Source organism: Procambarus clarkii, chromosome 64 (genome assembly GCF_040958095.1).
Source record: "Procambarus clarkii isolate CNS0578487 chromosome 64, FALCON_Pclarkii_2.0, whole genome shotgun sequence".
In the NCBI taxonomy this organism is placed as follows: Eukaryota; Metazoa; Arthropoda; class Malacostraca; order Decapoda; family Cambaridae; genus Procambarus; species Procambarus clarkii.
In genome coordinates, this window is record NC_091213.1 from 14,445,411 (window position 1) to 14,463,477 (window position 18,067).

Sequence of the window (18,067 nt, forward strand, 5' to 3'; positions counted from 1 at the left end):
TATGTATGTATGTATGTATGTGTATATATATGTATGTATGTATGTATGTATTTATTTATTTATTTATTTATTTATTTATGTATTTATGTATTTATTTATTTATTTATTTATTTATTTATTTATTTATTTATTTATTTATTTATTTATCTATTTATTTAAGGAATCATCGTGGCTTAGTCTGTATTTATTAAATAGTTTGAGTTTCGTACTCTCGAACAGAAGATCCTTGTTAATATGTGCGTAAACCCTGACAGTTGATGTAGGGATGTTGATGACATATTCTTCTTTTACAGAAAGATCTTTATATAAATATTGTTACTAAAAGTTATGACGTGGACAAATTGTTGAGAATTTGACTTGCCAATGGATGTTGTAGAGCATCTAGATACTCTACAACCCTTTCACCATCTTCAGAGCATTTATTGCTATCTAGATTTCACCATCTTCAATTTATCTAGAGTTTTCTTGGATGTTATGTGGTGGAGTGGACTTGAGAGGAAATCACTCATTCTGTTGGCCTTATTTATTCTTGTTGTGGTATAAACACTTGTACGGTAATGTGGATCAGTACGGCAAGGCCTTTTCGATCCTGGTGAAGTTTCTTGAACTTAGTCCTATTTTGACGAGGGTTGTGATTTGTCAGTACTGTTGGAAGGCCAAACACAACCATTCTTCCTGACAATAATACAGCATTTCCTAAGAGTTGTACCCTTCACATTGCTGATCAATTTTCCTTACATTTTAATCTTTTTATGCTCTATTATCACTTTATCTTGCTATAGCAATAATTTCATTACAAAATATTATACAAAAGATGTAAGAAAACACTTGGAATCTTGGTAGGAATATCCAGGAGCCTGGAGTGTGTTGTTAGATCATATGGTGTAGCCACGTGAGCAAGCTGGAAGCTCTGCTTGGGCCACTAATACTAATACTGAAGTTGGTGGCTGTAAGCTCTGCCCGAAGACTGCATGCATATTTCAAAAGATTTGCGACTTATTGATGCAAATAGGAAGTGGAAAAACAAATTAAATCGGATGACATGTTGATGTAATCATGGGAATGGTGACAGTAGGTATTATGGACAACACATTTTAACACCAGAACACTAAACTGTTAAAGTGTATAGGTAGTGGCATAAGCCTTCTTTCAATGGGCATGGTTTTTAGTTTGAGGAAGTTTTTTTTTAACTAGACTGTTCTCAAATGTCCGTTGTTTATAAACTTCTTTTTGAGGAAGGTCCACTTAAAGAGTCTTCCTTGTTGTACAATTGCATGTGTAAATTGGGATATTCATGACCCAGTTAAATTATGCATGCAGCATTAGGCAAAACTATGATCATAAATCGATAGTAAATCTTAAATCATTCCTAATGAACGTAATATAGCTCGGTGTAACATTTTTTTGTGTTTTACCACTCGTCACATTGTACAGTAATGCTTATGCCCTTTTCTTCATTAGTTGATTTACATGAAACCAGCTTAATACTCCTGTAATTTTTTAAATGTATACACGAGACCATCCCCTCAAGGGAAGTGAGCTTGTGGAGTAGACAGGGCAACCTAGGCATAAGATTGATGAGCGACCCTGAGATCCAAGGGCAACATCAACAGCAACTTAATATTAAGAATTATTGCAAGGGAGAGTATATATATAACTAGTTATTTTTGTGTGAAGCCAAATGATTTCTGAGAATCCAAGTCAGGGTTCACTTGAAAGTGTCAAACTTTGCATTACAATGAAAATTATAGCCTTGTGTTAAAACTACGCAAGTGAAATGATGGGCTTACAACTTGACCTGTTCAAACCCACTCCTAACTACTAGTATGTCAATCTCCAATTGGGTTTGTTGACCAGTCCACACACTAGAAGGTGAAGGGGCGACGACGTTTCGACTTGAGAATGGTCCAGGACGGACCGAAATGTCGTCGTCCCTTCACCTTCTAGTGTGTGCATTCTGGTCAACATACTTCAGCCACGTTATTGTGACTCATCGCCTCCAATTTGGTTAACCTCACATAATGTATAGAATACATATATTTCTAAACATACATCTTATCCAAGGCATTTCATGTATAGGTAAGCATACTGTACAAGGGGATTGTTAAATATTTTTAGATTTTGTTTTTTTCTAAATTTTAGTTACAACTCATTTGGTTGTGATATTTTGGACAAATGCAGAGGTAGCAAGTAAACTTATAGGCTGGCTCTTCATCAGTGCCTTTTACTTCACAGTTGATGAAGCCCTTGCTGCTGATGCTGATGATACCTTGAGTTTTGAGGAGAGAGAAAAGGCTCTGCTGGAGCTATTGGATAAGGCCAACATGCTACGACACCATGTAGCTCGTATTAAACGGGTTAAGCTCATTAGGTGAGTCTTTTAATGTTGTGCTTGTAACCATTTGTAATTAAAGTATCTATTGTGATATTTGAGTATCATTTGAGGAATTAGTAACATTGGCCCGTCTGGTATTTAGGCTGGTGTTATATTCATGCCCAGTTTTTTCTTTTTTCTTTTTAATCTTATGGCAGATTCGCTTGTATTTTGTACTTGCCTTCTGGCCTTCATTTCCAGCTCCCAAACCTCATTTTTTACATTGTGGGGGATTAAATTCCGGTAGCTATTTGTCCATCCATTCCTGTAATATTTTCTAGTCTTCTTCACTCCATAAAATTCCCATCAATTTTGCATTGTCTGTAAACATTTGTCATATATGATTCTACATCCTTTGGAAAAACATCTACTTAGGAACAGTAGTGGTCCACTTTATGGAATCCTGTAGAACCCCACTAGCCACTCCCATCTACCCTGACGTTCCTCCTCTCACTGTATCCATCTAGTTACTGTTTGTCAGATACTACGCTCTAATCCAGTGCAGTCTTTTCACAGGTTTTTTCCCATCACACTCATTGAAAGTTGTACAGAATGATTAAAAAGTCTCTAGCATCACAAAACTGTTGCAAGTGAAGGAGAGGTGTTGGGATTTCTTGTTATTTGATGCCTTTTAATTAATCTTTGCATCAATTTTTTTTTTCAGGAGAGAAATTGGCATTGTAAGAAGGAAATTGGCCCTGAATCAATCAGGAAGTGTAAGTCAGAAGGCCAGTACAGTGTATTATGACTCTGATGATGACTCTGACAAGGAGGACTCTGGTAAGTTACGAGAAGAGAGACGCTAGGACATAGTGCACTTATCTTCCTATAGTATGAATTCCTGCTTGAACATAATAATTGGTTATGAACGATCACGGTGCATCTGATATATTATTTTTCTTTGCAAGTAATGTGTTATTAGTCCAAATGATAGAATGAGTCATTTCATACCTTTTGACATTAAATTACTGTATCACACACGACTTGATAATGGTTCAGGACGGACCGAAACGCTGTCGTTTCCCCATCTTTCTGACGTGTGATTTGGTCATTAAATTACTGTACATGTAAAAAGTAGATTTTTAATATGTAAGTAAAACTTTGTTGAATTTGCTTACATTCATATGCACAGCAAATGAATGTAAGCAAGTATAGTATAGTGGGTCAAGAGATGTGATAATTGCTGCAGTATAGTGGGTCAAGAGAGGTGATAATTGCTGCAGTATAGTGGGTCAAGATATGTGATAATTGCTGCAGTATAGTGGGTCAAGAGATGTGATAATTGCTGCAGTATAGTGGGTCAAGAGATGTAACAATTGTGGCAGTAAGTTAGCCATGAGGAGCAGTAAAGTGATCGTCCTGCCATCTGTAGAGAATTGACTGTTGTCTTTTATGGAAGACATGCAAGATAAAAGCACAAAGGATTTGAATAATGGGTAGATAGTATATAGCCAACTTTGTTGAAAGGGAAAGTGGAGGATTACCTAATGAATTAAACTCATGATGGCATTTGGAATTTAAAACAGGCAACATGATCGAGCTTAGATAGGGATGGGAGCTTCCAGGGACATCTGTGTTGAGGTATATAATAGCTACATACAATATGAATAGGTAAAGTTGGTACATTGTTTAATTATGATAGTTGTACGCAGTGTTGAAAATGGTTCTTTCAGATATTGATGACAGTTCAGTGATTGATGATGAGGCAGAGCCAGGGGAACCAAGTCGCCCAAGCACTCCACCATCAATACCACCACAGATGGTTGGGTCGCACCTCACCCATAGTCCAAGCATGTCCGTAACTCCGACCAGGGTTCGCAATGTGTCCTTGTCTTCGCCAATAACAACACCTTCACAGCGCCAACAGCGGAGAGCCGGCATTAAAGGAACGCCTAAAGTGAGTTTATTAAAAACTTACAGTATTATAAAAAATTGTTTTTAGCTAATATTTTATGAAGGTCTCGTAGGAAGTATGACTATTGTAATTATAAAAGATAAGGAACTGGAAATATACAAAATGCATGTAGATTGTTGCGAAGAGCATTTGTTTACTTTGTAGGGAAGTATATTGAGTGATTATAGATTAAGGGTTGATGTATGTTTACCAGATATATAGCATTGTTCGTATGAAGGATTTCCTGAATATATATATATATATACACTTTCCATCCTCAGACCCGTGGGAACAGAGTACATGTTAATAGTTGACTGAGGGGTGCATATGTTATGTAAGGATGGTAGAAATGGCCAGATGTTTAGGAAAAGCAGTTAGTGTGTGTTGAATAGGAACACCTTTTTCCACTCCATTAAGCATATGGAGATGTTGATAAGTTACTTGGCTTGTCTGCTAGCATTATGAAAAGTGAATGTTTAGGCTTCCCAGCAATATAGCCAGAAGATGGCATAAGGGGAAATAGGATCTTGCCTACTGGTCTAGTAAGACAGGTTTTTGTCTGTTCTATCTCTGGTCCACTGCAGTCCACGATTAAATACAGTACTTTTATTTGTATAATACAGTACCTTATTATTAATATCATTATCATTTGTGTGTCCCACAGGATGATCCAAAGCAGAAGCATATTGATACTTTTTTTGCCCGGGTGACTAAGACTCCACAGAGGACACTAACTGATCAACAAGAGCCAGCTCCTGCCATTGCTGACGAAGCCAAAGCAACAAAGCCAGAAAAGGAGGGTTAGTTGGTCTAGCATTTCAGGGTGAAAAGCTGAGGGGGGTTTGCGAGATTTTTATTTACATCACCTTAGGCACAAGAATTTTTGAAGATAATGTTAGCTGTTCAGTTTATTTACTTATCTTTTGTATGGGGATTAAGGATATATATTTAAGTGTGGTGTTTCAGTCATGAATGCTCTAGGTTTTCCATAATTTGCTATCCATACTAACCCAATGCTCCATTTAGCAGGATCCATTCTGCCCTGGCAATCACGTTTAATGGGATCAGAGTTACATATTGCACTGGTGCAACATGGATCTTTTTTTTTCCCCAAATGGTGGGACCTGTAGAAGATTCGCTCGTATAAATTTGACCACTATTTTTAACTGCCACTGGGTGGTAGCAGTTAAGTGGGTCCCCCTGTTGCTGGATTTGGTCAGTGTGTTTTGTTCACTATGGTACTATGTTCACAGCAGTACTATTAAACACAGAAATCACAATTGCTTGATGCATCAATGTGATGCTCAGTCGATTAAGGCACGTCTGGTATCCTTTCGGATGTAGGTTCTAACCCTCATCACGGCCCTTGTGGATTTATTCAACACTACTATGTTTTGTGTGGCCTGGAGGGTTGTTGTTGAACCCCAAAAGTCATTCCTTCTATTAAATTATTACAAAAATGATCAGCAACATAATACTTTATATATAATTGGGTCTCCTACATCCCGAAGTTGCATTCTAGATTGCTTCAACCCGCTAGAGTGGCCAGTCATTTGTTTGTGGGCTTTGTCTTATTTGAACATATTGGTCAGCCACTTGCTTTAAAAGTGGTTGCTCTGTTGCAGGCTTGTACACAAAATTTTTTGTTTAAGTTTAGAGGTTTCAGTTTTCATCTTTTGTTATGATTCAAAAGCACAGTTTTCCAGAAGGGCTCTGGTTGAATTCCTCTTTTGAGTGCTTTGATTTATGTGCTTCAACTGCTTAGTGTTTTGCTTTTCAATCCCTACTTTGTTTTGCTGCAAGCCTTATAAGATTATCATCTTACCTTGCTCCAGCACTTCAGGCAGGGAACTTTGTGTCTCCTGTGTGCCTGGGGGTGATTGTCTGCAAGTCTACAATTACTGGCTTCCTTCTGAAGCCTTTCTTTTCCCTTTACTTTCATGTAGAGTGAGTGGTACTTTTCTACCCTGATGGGGTGATTATGACTAATTCTCATTAGCAATTGTTCTTCTTCCAGGCCTGAGGATGTTTCCTCTTATTGACAGAGCTAAGTGGCCACTTCTCTTACATGGGTGGGAAGGTGGACCAGCATGAGGTGTCAATTGGGGATTTGGTCTAGTTTACAGTTGATCCGTCTTAGGCTCTGTCCCAAACTGGAGGAGGATTTTGTTTAATCATTCTCAATTTTTAAGTTATTCTTCATCTTTTCTGCTTCACATTCAGTTTATTGGTGTCATGGTGTGCAGTGATTTTTCTGGCACTTCAAAATTTATAAACAAACTCCAATATCCTTAATTTTTTATATTGGAAAAATGTTGTAATGTGAATCGGACTTACCCCAGAGACAGAGCATGTTCCTTATCACATACACCGTCATCCAAGGGTCAAGTGGATGTCTTTGTGGTAGCGAAGAGCCACATGCTTATAGTGTGTGTGTGTGTGTGTGTGTGGGGGGCACTGTTACAGGGATCGTGATACGTTTATGGTGGATACCTTGTGTCTTTTGAACAAGTGTTCTGTACAGCTGGTGACTGTTTTTCTTATTCTTTTGTACAAAAGTTTGTTTCATTATATCGTGGGTTTAATGAAGCTATATTTATGGGAGCTCCAACTTGCATGGGTGGCATTCAGTGATCGGTGTATTGTTATGCTGGGGTCCTTTGGCCAGTTTCATGAAGCAGTTACGCAAGTACTTACGAACGTGTTCATCTTTCCTCAATCTTTTAAGGCTTTGGTTACATTTATTAAACAGTTTATAAGCATGAAAACTTCCCAATCAATTGTTGTTATTATTATAAACAGCCTTCTGGTACTTCGGAGCTTATTAACTGTTTAATAACTGTAAACAAAGCTGCCAAAGATTGAGAAAAGATTTACAGGTTCGCAAGTGCTTTAGTAACTGCTTCATGAATCTGGCCCCTTGTCTTCCCTGTGTGTCTGATGATGCATGTAATGGTGCTGCACCTGTAAATTTGCCATTTTCTATAATATATTATTCTTTTATATTTGTACTTGAGATAAATTAGTTTCACCTGCAATATTGAAGTACTGAACTTGTCTGAACAGATTCTGCTCAGGAAACACCAAAGAAACGTGGACCCGGACGGCCTCCGAAGCGTTCTCGTACCCTCTCTGGACCATCAGTGAGTCCGCCAGCTAAGAAATGTTAGTATTCTGCATATTTGTTTCAATAATATGGCAATATATACTTATTTTGCTGTAGCATATTCATAGTTATCTAGATTTATCCTCTTTGTGTCTACTCCGGATTTTTTCATCTGGCCTCACCTCTTTCATTAATTTCTATATCTTAAACTCTTACAAATTTTGACTGCAAATTTCTTGGGAACCTTATTGTTAATTTCTGTTGACTCCAAGATAGGGGTAGTAGGTCTTTTGCAATTGTTTATGTACTTCATAATTGTTATATAATAATATCACCCTTAAATTGTATTACAAATTATAATTGTAAAAGTTTGTTGCGAGGAAGTTGTGTACTAAATGGATGGCTCCTTGCTGCTGCAGCACAACATTGTATATATATGCACATTGTATACATATACAACATTGTATATGCAGCACTACATGTATATATAAAACTACATTGTATTTTTGTACGGTTCATATGTTATCACTATTTATGCATTCTTTCAACATACATTTAACATTTCCATGATGGCAAATGGCATCGAGATGATGATAAATTTCTAAGTAAAAAGAAACGAAAGACCCCCCAAATTTTTTTTTTTTTGCACCTATTGAACTGATTTCCTGCATGCCTGACTGATGCTGGGGCATGTCTTGGCCTGCCAGTCTGTGATTGGTTGATGGACATACTGGAAGATGTGAGTGGCTGTGGTGACAGTGATGCAGTTAGCTTTTGGCTTTATTTAAAATATCTTGTATATAAAATGACTTTAAACTTTATCTAGTTTTTAACATGCTGATGGGCTGCCATATATGTGAAGTAGTCAACCCACTCTAAATATGCAATGAAACTATGTCAGAAACTTCTTTCACTACCATTTAATTGCAAAAGGAAAAATTGGATATAAATAATTAACTACTTAAAATTCATTTTGATCTTATATATCAACAGTGGAAAGTGAATCGGCTGATGCAGCCTCTCCTACCAAAGAGAGCAGTGAGGATGGTCCTGAAGAAGAGCCACCTTCAGTGCCAAGTTCGCCCTCTGGCGTCAATCGTCGTACTTCAGTTCTTTTCACAAAGAAAGCTGGAGCACTGTTTAAGGTGTGTATCTGTTCATGGGGCCTTGGTGTGGCAATGAGCTTTATTGATAGCAGCTGCTGTTTGTATAGTTGGTGGGATCTGCTCTCTGTGCAGGTGGTGGAAGCTGCTTTTTTGCAGGGTTGGAGGCCGCTGCCTTCCCCCTGCAGCAGTGGTGGCAGATGGCACCCTGTTCCCTTCCTTCAGTGGTGGGGACAGGTGTCCCTTCCTCTGTAGGAAGGGAGGCAGCTGCCCCTTGCTGTTGTCACAAAGATGTAAATTTTTCAACCCGTCCATTCTGGGATTTTGGTGCTCAACTGTATCTGGTTAAAATGCTATATTTATTTCATATATTTCTTTTCAATTTAGTGTCTGAAATATATTTCAAATATAGATTTCAGACACTGTATAATGTAGTGGTAATATTATTTTCTCATTACTTGAGCTTTTGTGGTTGGTTTTTGGGACTTCATGGTTTTTGATTCTCTGAGTAGAATGGTTGATGCATTGCCAAAGCCTCAATGTGAAATTTGGTGTAAAGGTTACTGAAATGTAGGAAAATACAAAGTTAAAAGGTACAATATTCCATCCCATTAGTTTAAAAAGGCATTATTTCAGTAATGTTGATAAAAGCCGTTTCAGAACCCTGAAATTTTTTCCCTACAGAAGCGGATATCTCGCCAGCGTCGGGGATCTGAAGGTACCCAGGGAACCAATAGTGATGCTGAGAGCCAGTCTCCAGAGAAGAATGCCAAATCTGTTCGTAAGAAGAAAACTCCTGTAAGTTTCAGTCAGCTTTGCAATAAATCCAACAAAATTATTTACTTGAACAAATTTCAATCAATTTACTGGTGAAACTGGCTCTCTCTGTACTGTATTTTGTATTTATATATACCAAGCTCTTGTTGTAAAGATTCATTGTAGGAAGTTATCTTGAGATGATTTGATTGATTGATGATGATTGATAGGAGAAGTAAAGTTAAAATATATTCAGTGTTCATTAATTACGTTACTCTTGTTTTTTCTCTACAGAATGCAAAGAGTGGCACCCTGTCATTTCCAGAGGGCATCTCCATACTAGATCTGTCCGATACTGGAACTCCTCCAGCTAAAGATTCGTTCAAAATGTACCGACAAGGAGGAGGTTGGTGTTAAGCATCACAGCTAGCAAATACAATTGTTGTATTGTACAACATAGTCTATAAACACTGTTGATTGCCACTATGTTGGTTGTTCACTTCTTGTAATAACTAATGTAACTCTCAGCAACTACCTCATTAGTAATATAAAGCTACACAAGTACAGATTTCAATGTACCAAGTATGTATATATATGTATATATACTATAATATTATATATATATATATTATATTATATATATATGTATACACATGCAGTATATATATTTATACATAAATTATATGCAATGTTTATATTAGTTTTGCAAAGACTTTGGAAATAAACTTTAAAAAATTGACCTAAGTTGTACTACTTTAATCACATTCTATTGAGAGCATGACTGATTTTGATTTTGGCTTATGACATACATGTTTGATTACCTATTTATATTTTTTAATATAATTGTTTTATTAGTTTAAAAAAAAATGGCATGCGAGGATCAATGGTTGAGTGAGCCTGCGTTCAGTTAGTTGAAATCTGGACTATAATTATTTTTTTTTTAATAAATCCAAAAACCAGATGCAGCAAAATCTTTATGCACCTTAGTGAATTATATAAAAATTATTTTTGAAATGTTGCAAAATTGTTATCACTTTAATATCTCTTCTCTGGTCATATGGGCCAATTTTATATCTAGCTTTAGCTGTATTGTTAAGTGGGATGACGTCTGAATTTTTATACCATGTTTTGGATTCCAGACTAAGGACATCTTAGCTTATCTGCTGGAGACCAATGATTGCACTCTTGCACTTGAATATAGTTATGAGTGAATTAGTATTTTATTAGGGCGCTTACTGATAAATGTCTCTTCTGGACCTCGTATGCTTTTGTATGCTAAATATTTACGTGCTGTACTTCACTATTTTGCTGTGCTCCTATATTTTCTGAATCAGTTCTTACTCTTTGTTTAATGAAACAATTTTAAATTGGTCTAACACAGCCAAAATGATTTAGTGTTTGTTGATACTCTTGGACCCACCAACTTTTAAAAAGACAATCAAAAACCCTTTTGACAAATTTGCATGTTTTATTCTCTTCCAAAAGAAAATTTGCATGCTTTTAACTGATAGAAATAAGTTTACTATAAGGCAATTATGACTTAGTCATAATATACAGTATATGAATTGTTCTACGAAGGTTAGAATACTGTATTTGTATTCATGTGAACATTTCATACACCTAGTTTATGATATAAATAGTTGTAGCTTATCAAATTTAATGTATGGTGATGCCATTCTTTTAGCAGGGAGTGACAAAGATGCAAGTTTTATTGGTGTGCGAGAAGATTGCTAGAACTGAATGTAAACAAAAGTAAAGATATGGTGGCAAAGAAGAAAACCTTGTGTGAAATTAGTTTGAAGAGGAAAGTGCTATGAGTAGTTACTCAGCATATGTGATTTACAAAAGAAGAATTATGCAAGCAAAGTTGAGAGGATTGACCGAGGGACGGAGAAAGACGAGCATGCAAAAACCTGGTTAGAAAAAGAAAAGATAAGAAGGTGAAGCAGAGGGCGGCATGAGCAAGTTGTAATGCCATGTGTACACATAAAGGCTCGACAGTGGTGTGGAACGACCATAACAATAAATGAAAGAATAGAACAGCAAAAATAGAGGATCTGAGATAGAGTAAGGAATGGCAAGGTAACTGAAAGGTACAATTAAGAGATGAGTGAACAAAGATGACTTGAGCATGTTGATTGAGAAGTGGAGAGAGGGTAAAGCTGTCGAGAGATTTTTTTGATAATTACAAGAAGAGTATCACAATACTCTGTATATTTTTAGAGTAACCTGTGGCTTAAATGGTTAGCACACTTGCCTTAAAAGTGTTAACTATCACTGACTTCAAGGAAATGTGATCTAGCTCCTTTAAAGTTGTGAATGGAATTGGCTTCATCATTATTCAATGCATTCCGTTTGGTAATCGCCTGTACAGAGAACGAACGAGAACCTCTGTACGTAACTTGATTCAGTTGCATGAACACCTGGGGTCCGAGTCCTGCTCAGGGTGGTTTCCTGCTCCTGGAAACCTTCTGAGGTCCTGCTCAGGATTATTGGGTTTCATTCCTTCCCTGTCTCCATACCTGTCAGTAATTGGGGACATTGTTGTACAACAGTTGAGGGATCATTTTCTAGGACAACATTGCATTGAATAATCTAACCAGTTCTGTTACCTGGGCAAGTCTAAGCATACATTCACATTATTTACTGTATTTGTTTTCATAAGGTCAGTCAGCAAGTTTCTTTAAAGTGCTACTCTCCAGTTCAGAGTAGTGTACAGACCTCAATATAATACTTGCTGTAAGGTTCAATCCATTATAGTGTGAGTAATAACATTTCGTCCACTTGGATCACCAGAGAATTGAACTTTGCCAGTCTTGTACTTTGAGGCCCAAGTTCTAATCTCTGATGATCCAAATGAATGAAATAACATTTGCCTTTTATCTCGCCAATGATCACACACTCATGTCTACTCCACAACACTGTAAATGAGGAGTTACAAAACAATAGGCATGCAATCAAATCTCATTTTATTTTTAATTACACATAATTTACAGTCCAGAAACTTCCTACCTCATAACATAGATGTCATTTTACATTTCATCTACCTGCTATTGATTTTAGCATATAGATTTTTGTCAGTTTTTATTGTCCCATTGCCAGATTTATGATGTAAAGGTATTTCATTGCCTGTACAATCACTAGGCTTAATGCAGTAACTGCATATGCATGCAGTTCTAACACGTTCACCAGTAGACCGATTGCCCTGTTGTCATTGAAACTACATTTGTAGAATTACAGTAGGTATCTTATTTGTATTATTTTGATCATCAGGAGACTAGCATTAATTTATTTATCATTATCTATGTTCAGTATTGAATTGAAATTGAATTGAATTTGAAATAAGTTTATTGAGGTAAAATACACACAAAGGGATGAGGTAGCTCAAGCTATTCTCACCCTGTTCAGTACAGCGTGTTAATACATACATATAAACACATCACAAACAATAAACATATTACCAAACATTCTGAGAGATAAATATATACATATGTTCAGTATGTCTCTTATAATTTGTTCACTCAATCCAAGAAATGCTTCCAGTGGGGAATATATTTCTTATAGGTATACAGTATATTTATATATATATTTATTTATATATTTATTATTATAAATATATAAGAAAAATAAGTATATATTTTTTCTTAATATAAAATAAGGCCACAGGAAAAAAAATCCTATTGGCTAACCCGTTGAACCATAATTTTCAAGTACAGTATGCTCATTTTAATTTATACTCTCATGGGACCAATCTTTATATCTTTAAGTTCAGTACTTTGATGGTTGTCTACCCATCACCTAAGCACCTAGGTGATGGTGATCACTACCCATCACCTACCAGTACCCTAAGGTACTCCTGTAGTGCATGCAAGAATGAGTAAGGTACAAGTTTTATTTCCTTAATGCATCGTCGTCATTATTACACGTTTTTCCCTTACATGGGTATTACTGTATCGATCTGGAAGAAAAAGCAACAAAAAGAAAAGGAATAAATATAAAAACTAACATACATAAACTACAAGCTGATATTAATAAAGTTTTCGATTGGGTAGCAGAAAATAACATGATGTTTAACAGTAATAAATTCAGGTTAATTAGATATTGATAAAATGAAAACCTTAAACAAAATGCAGGGTACTGGGGGTAACAATCAAACCTACCCATAACTGGAAAACATGTGAAGAATCTGGGAATAATGATGTCCAACAACCTAACATTTAGGCATAACCAAGCAAATATATCGTCTAGAAAAATGATAGTGCGGATTGTGGGAACCCATCACAAATGCTCATATTATTCAAATCACTTGTGCTGTGTTTCCTTGAGCACTGCTCAGTACTCACTTTTCCCTTCAGAACAGGAGAGATTGCTGAAACAAGAGAGAATGCAGAGAACATGTATGGTATACATAAACACAAGGCACCTAAATTACTTGGACCATCTCAAAGCTTTTAGAAAGTACTCGCTGGAAAGGAGAAAAATGAAGGTATCACATAATATATACATGGAAAATACTTTGAGCGCCAGGTCCCAGATTTACACAGCAAAATAACACATTCGTGAGAAAACGATAAGGTAGGAAAGGCAGAATGGAGCCAGTGAAGAGTACAAGTCCCATTAGGCACAATCAAAGAACAGTGTATGAACATCAGAGGTTCTTGGCTGTTCACTATTATCCCAGCAAGTTATTAGAAACATTACAGGAACAAAAGTGGAAGCCTTCAAGAAAAAAAATTGAACAATTTTGCAAGTAGTGCAGGACCAAGCGGGTTGTGTGGATACGTGGGCTTACGCCAAGCTCTCGCAAGTTTTATGATTTATTGGCTTTTGGACTAAATCTTCTCATGATCTTTTCATTCATTATTTTGTATTATGCAAACACCATTAAATACATGACAAATTGTCTTTCTATAGTTGTAATGCCTTAATTTTTCCTGCTCATGCCACATTAGTATCTTTCATCCTTTCAGTAAGTAGGGCACTACCAAACCTTCATGAAGCCTCAATACACTTTGTTAAAAAACAAAACCTTGTTGTAGGCATAATGTTACTTTTCCTTCATGCTGACTTCTTCCCCAATGTAACTGTTTTATGTTGGGTAATCTTTCTTGCACTGTTTAATACTCATCCAGAGTGAGAATGCATGTGTAAAAAGAATGTTGTATAGTATTATGTGAATAATACTAAGGGATAGATAGACTAAAGGATAGGTAATACTAAAGGTAAAGGATAATGAACAGCACTGAGTGGAAGCAATTCATTCTAAGGACAGGAACTTTTGTTTAATTTTTGTGATACTTCAATGAGGAGCACTTCACTCCATGTCTTTAGTGGCAGTAAGACTGATGCAGATAGTTTGCTTCATGGCGCTAGCTACCTATGATGCTTCAGGGTGGAAAGTTCAGTATTGTATTTAGAAATTATCCCTCCCCTTTCCCCCCGCCCAGGCAAATTTGGGAAAATTGCAATGACTGAACAATAAATCAGTGTTTTAAAAACGTTAATCTAAAAAATGAGGGGTTGACGATGTTTCGGTCCGTCCTATACCATTCTCAAGTCCATTGTGTGGAGACAATCGACTTGAGAAGGGTCCAGGATGGACCGAAACGTCGTCGTCCCTTCATTTTCTAGTGTGTGGATTGGTCAACATACTTCAGCCACATTATTGTGACTCATTGCCTGCATATTAATCTAAAAGTTAATCAAATGTTACTTAATCATGTATTGCCTGCTGAGTAAAATATTTTTATGTTTCTTTCCCTTTAACATTTGTCAGTCTTTTTTGTACAATATTAAATTAGGAAGCAGCAGAGATGATGTCAAAAGTACATTATTACCTATTCGGTATGTACCCCTAATAAAATTTAAATTATCATTACCCAAGTTATATTTAATTTGTCTTGAGTACAATTGCAGATCAGAAACTATAAAATAAGAAAATGGTATCTTGGAGGAGAGTTTTTAACTCTTGCACTGTGCAGATTACTCCTGGGTGTCTTATCAATGACATTGCAGTCATGTGCAGGTTGCTGTAAATCATTTATACACACGTCAGGTTGTTTACAGTAGTCAGATTATGAAGGGCTACTTCTGCTATTACATATGGCTCTGCAGATCAAATGAGCTACTGGAAAATTCCAAATTTTTGGGGGATGAATATGTAAGCCCTCCAGCTTTCCCAACTGTTATTATTTGAAGAGTCCCAGTGTTAATTTTTAGTCTAAACCACCCTCTCCTTCCTCCCATGCGAGTGCTTTCATCTGTGAAGCTAGGGAAAGTTTCACAAGCTGCTGACTGCGGAGCCACTGAGCTGAGCTAATGTAATCTAGAATTGGTCTGTTGTTTTTGTGGTGAATACTTAAGCTCCTTCCTCCCACATAGATATATTGTACTGAAAATATGAAATATCTTGCAACAGTGGTAATGTGTCAGCCAAGATTTCAACTAGCAGCAAACCCAAAAGGAAACATGTGACTTTTAAACAGAAAGTAAACCTTGTATGAAAAGTGCAATCTGGCATTCCTGGTATGCTTGTGTAGAAAAATATATAGTTGGCAAAAGAACTCTTCTTTTTATATTTTGAAGTCTTAAGATCCTTGCTTGGTATGTTGATAGTGTGATGTTTCAATGCAGAAGAGAAGCCAGTTAGCCTGACAAAATTTAAAAGTGTTGATGTTTCAGTAGTGATACAAGCAAATGTGAGAAATGAAACAAAGATACCAGTGGTAGGGTGGCAGAACCATGAGATGGCAAAGCATTTACATAAGGAAATGAACATTTTAAAGTTGTGTGTGTATAGTGATGTTTGACAAATCAGCTGATGTAGAAGAAATGTCTGTCCATATTTGAGAAGATTGTGCAGCAAAATTCTACCTAATCCAACCTAACTTAAACCAACCTACCTTACCCTACCCTACAGAAACCTACCCAACTCAGCCTAGACATCATTCGTAAATCGTTTGTGGAGATACTAAGCAACCCACTTAGTTTGTTTAGGCCACTGCTCATTAGTCTGAGAAAGAACCCACATTACAGTGGTTTTAAAGTCACTAAAGCACCAGATTTTTTATCCTATGGGTGAAACCATCAAAATAGCGATGCATTGACCCTTAAATGATTCAACTAATTAAAAGTTTCTACACTGGTTTGAATGGTGAAAACAATGGTTCACAAAACTAAAACATCACATTTGATGATTCAGACACAGGAGATAATTGCAAGGACAGGGTAAACATTTGGACTTGTAACTCTTGGTTTTCTGTAAAAATTACGTGGATAAAATAATTCTAGTACGTACCAAGAATAACACTACCAGTGATACAAAGAGACGAGACAAAAATATATATATATATATAGTATGTTGACCAGACCACACACTAGAAGGTGAAGGGACGACGACGTTTCGGCCCGTCCTGGACCATTCTCAAGTCGATTGTGATGAGGAAGATTGATGAAGATTAAGCCACCCAAAAGGAAGCACAGGCATGAATAGCCCATAAATGGTGGCCCTTTTGAGCCATTTCCAGTATCAATAGATGATACTGGAGATCTGTGGAGGTGCGACTGCACCCTGTGTGACGTGATGAAGTAGATGCAGGCAATAAATAGGCAAGAGAGAGGTGAGGAGCAAGGTAAGGTGTGTACTACACACAGTAAGGTGTACTACACCTTACCTTGCTCCTCACTTCTCTCTTGTCTATTGCCCGCATCTACTTAATCATCACATCACGCAGGGTGCAGTCGCACCTCCACAGATCTCCAGTATCAGCTCTTGATACTGGTAATGGCTCAAAAGGGCCACCACTTACGGGCTATTCATGCCCGTGCCACCTCTTGGGTGGCTTAATCTTTATCAATCAATCAATCTTCCTCATCACAATCAACTTGAGAATGGTCCAGGATGGACCGAAACGTCGTCGTCCCTTCACCTTCTAGTGTGTGGTCTGGTCAATATACTTTAGCCACGTTATTGTGACTCATCGCCTGTATATACAGTAGTCCAATATTTTTAAGAGTTGGGTTTCTCTAATCTAGGCTTATTTTTCAGAAAAGGTTTCAGATCATTATTTCCATAACTATAATTATTTCTTTATGGAAATTTCTACAGAAGTGCATCCCTTGTGTTAATGTTTTTGACAAGGAGTTTAATTTATATAATTTTATAATCTTTAAGGTGTTCATCGATGGGCCATTTAGAAATATGAGAGTGACACACGCAGGGTAATGTAAATGCAATGGACATTAGCTCATAGAGTGTGTTAGGTTTATAGACCTACTTGAACACAGGTTAAAAACGTGTGATAAAATGTTCCCCATTCTAGAGGTTAGCACCTGACCTTCCCCAGTTCGCAAACCACAACAGTTACCTAAACCTAGGTACCGATTTTCTGCTAGGTGAACAGCAGCATGAGGTGTAAGGAAACGTGACAAAATGTCTCGTCCTGGATGGGAATTGAGCCCAGGACCTTTCGGTTGAGAGCTGACTGCACTAATCACTGAACTACAAGATGATCTCGTCTACCAAAAGAGAACATTCTCAGCAGGAACCATCTATTAAGCCTGTGTCCTCTGGAAATATGAACCTCTGAAGATAATAGTGTACTCGCCTAATTGTGCTTGTGGGGGTCGAGCTTTGGCTCTTTGGTCACATTTGACAGTGTGAAACATTGACAGTGAACATTTTTACCTCACAGAGGGGTTAAATTTGTAGTAAAAGTTCACCATTATCTTACCATTCCCCATCTATAATGCTTAGTACGGAACATTAAATTCCATGCGCACACATTATTGTCTAAATATGACTGCAGAGCATGTCATGTTCCTTAAATTATTAA

The 18,067-nt window shown here is 36.9% G+C and overlaps 1 protein-coding gene across 17 annotated transcripts in view; it reads left to right on the forward strand.

Moving 5' to 3' along the window:
• Br140 (bromodomain-containing protein 140) overlaps positions 1–18,067 on the forward strand; it is a 78,436-nt gene that overhangs the window by 34,937 nt on the left and 25,432 nt on the right. For all 17 annotated transcript variants that reach the window (XM_069309205.1, XM_069309211.1, XM_069309214.1 and 14 more), the window contains 8 exons: positions 2,236–2,371; positions 3,039–3,154; positions 4,048–4,271; positions 4,933–5,068; positions 7,335–7,433; positions 8,368–8,519; positions 9,162–9,275; positions 9,528–9,639. In XM_069309205.1, coding sequence (XP_069165306.1) covers positions 2,236–2,371; positions 3,039–3,154; positions 4,048–4,271; positions 4,933–5,068; positions 7,335–7,433; positions 8,368–8,519; positions 9,162–9,275; positions 9,528–9,639 — 1,089 coding nt within the window. The remainder of the gene's footprint in view (positions 1–2,235; positions 2,372–3,038; positions 3,155–4,047; positions 4,272–4,932; positions 5,069–7,334; positions 7,434–8,367; positions 8,520–9,161; positions 9,276–9,527; positions 9,640–18,067) is intronic.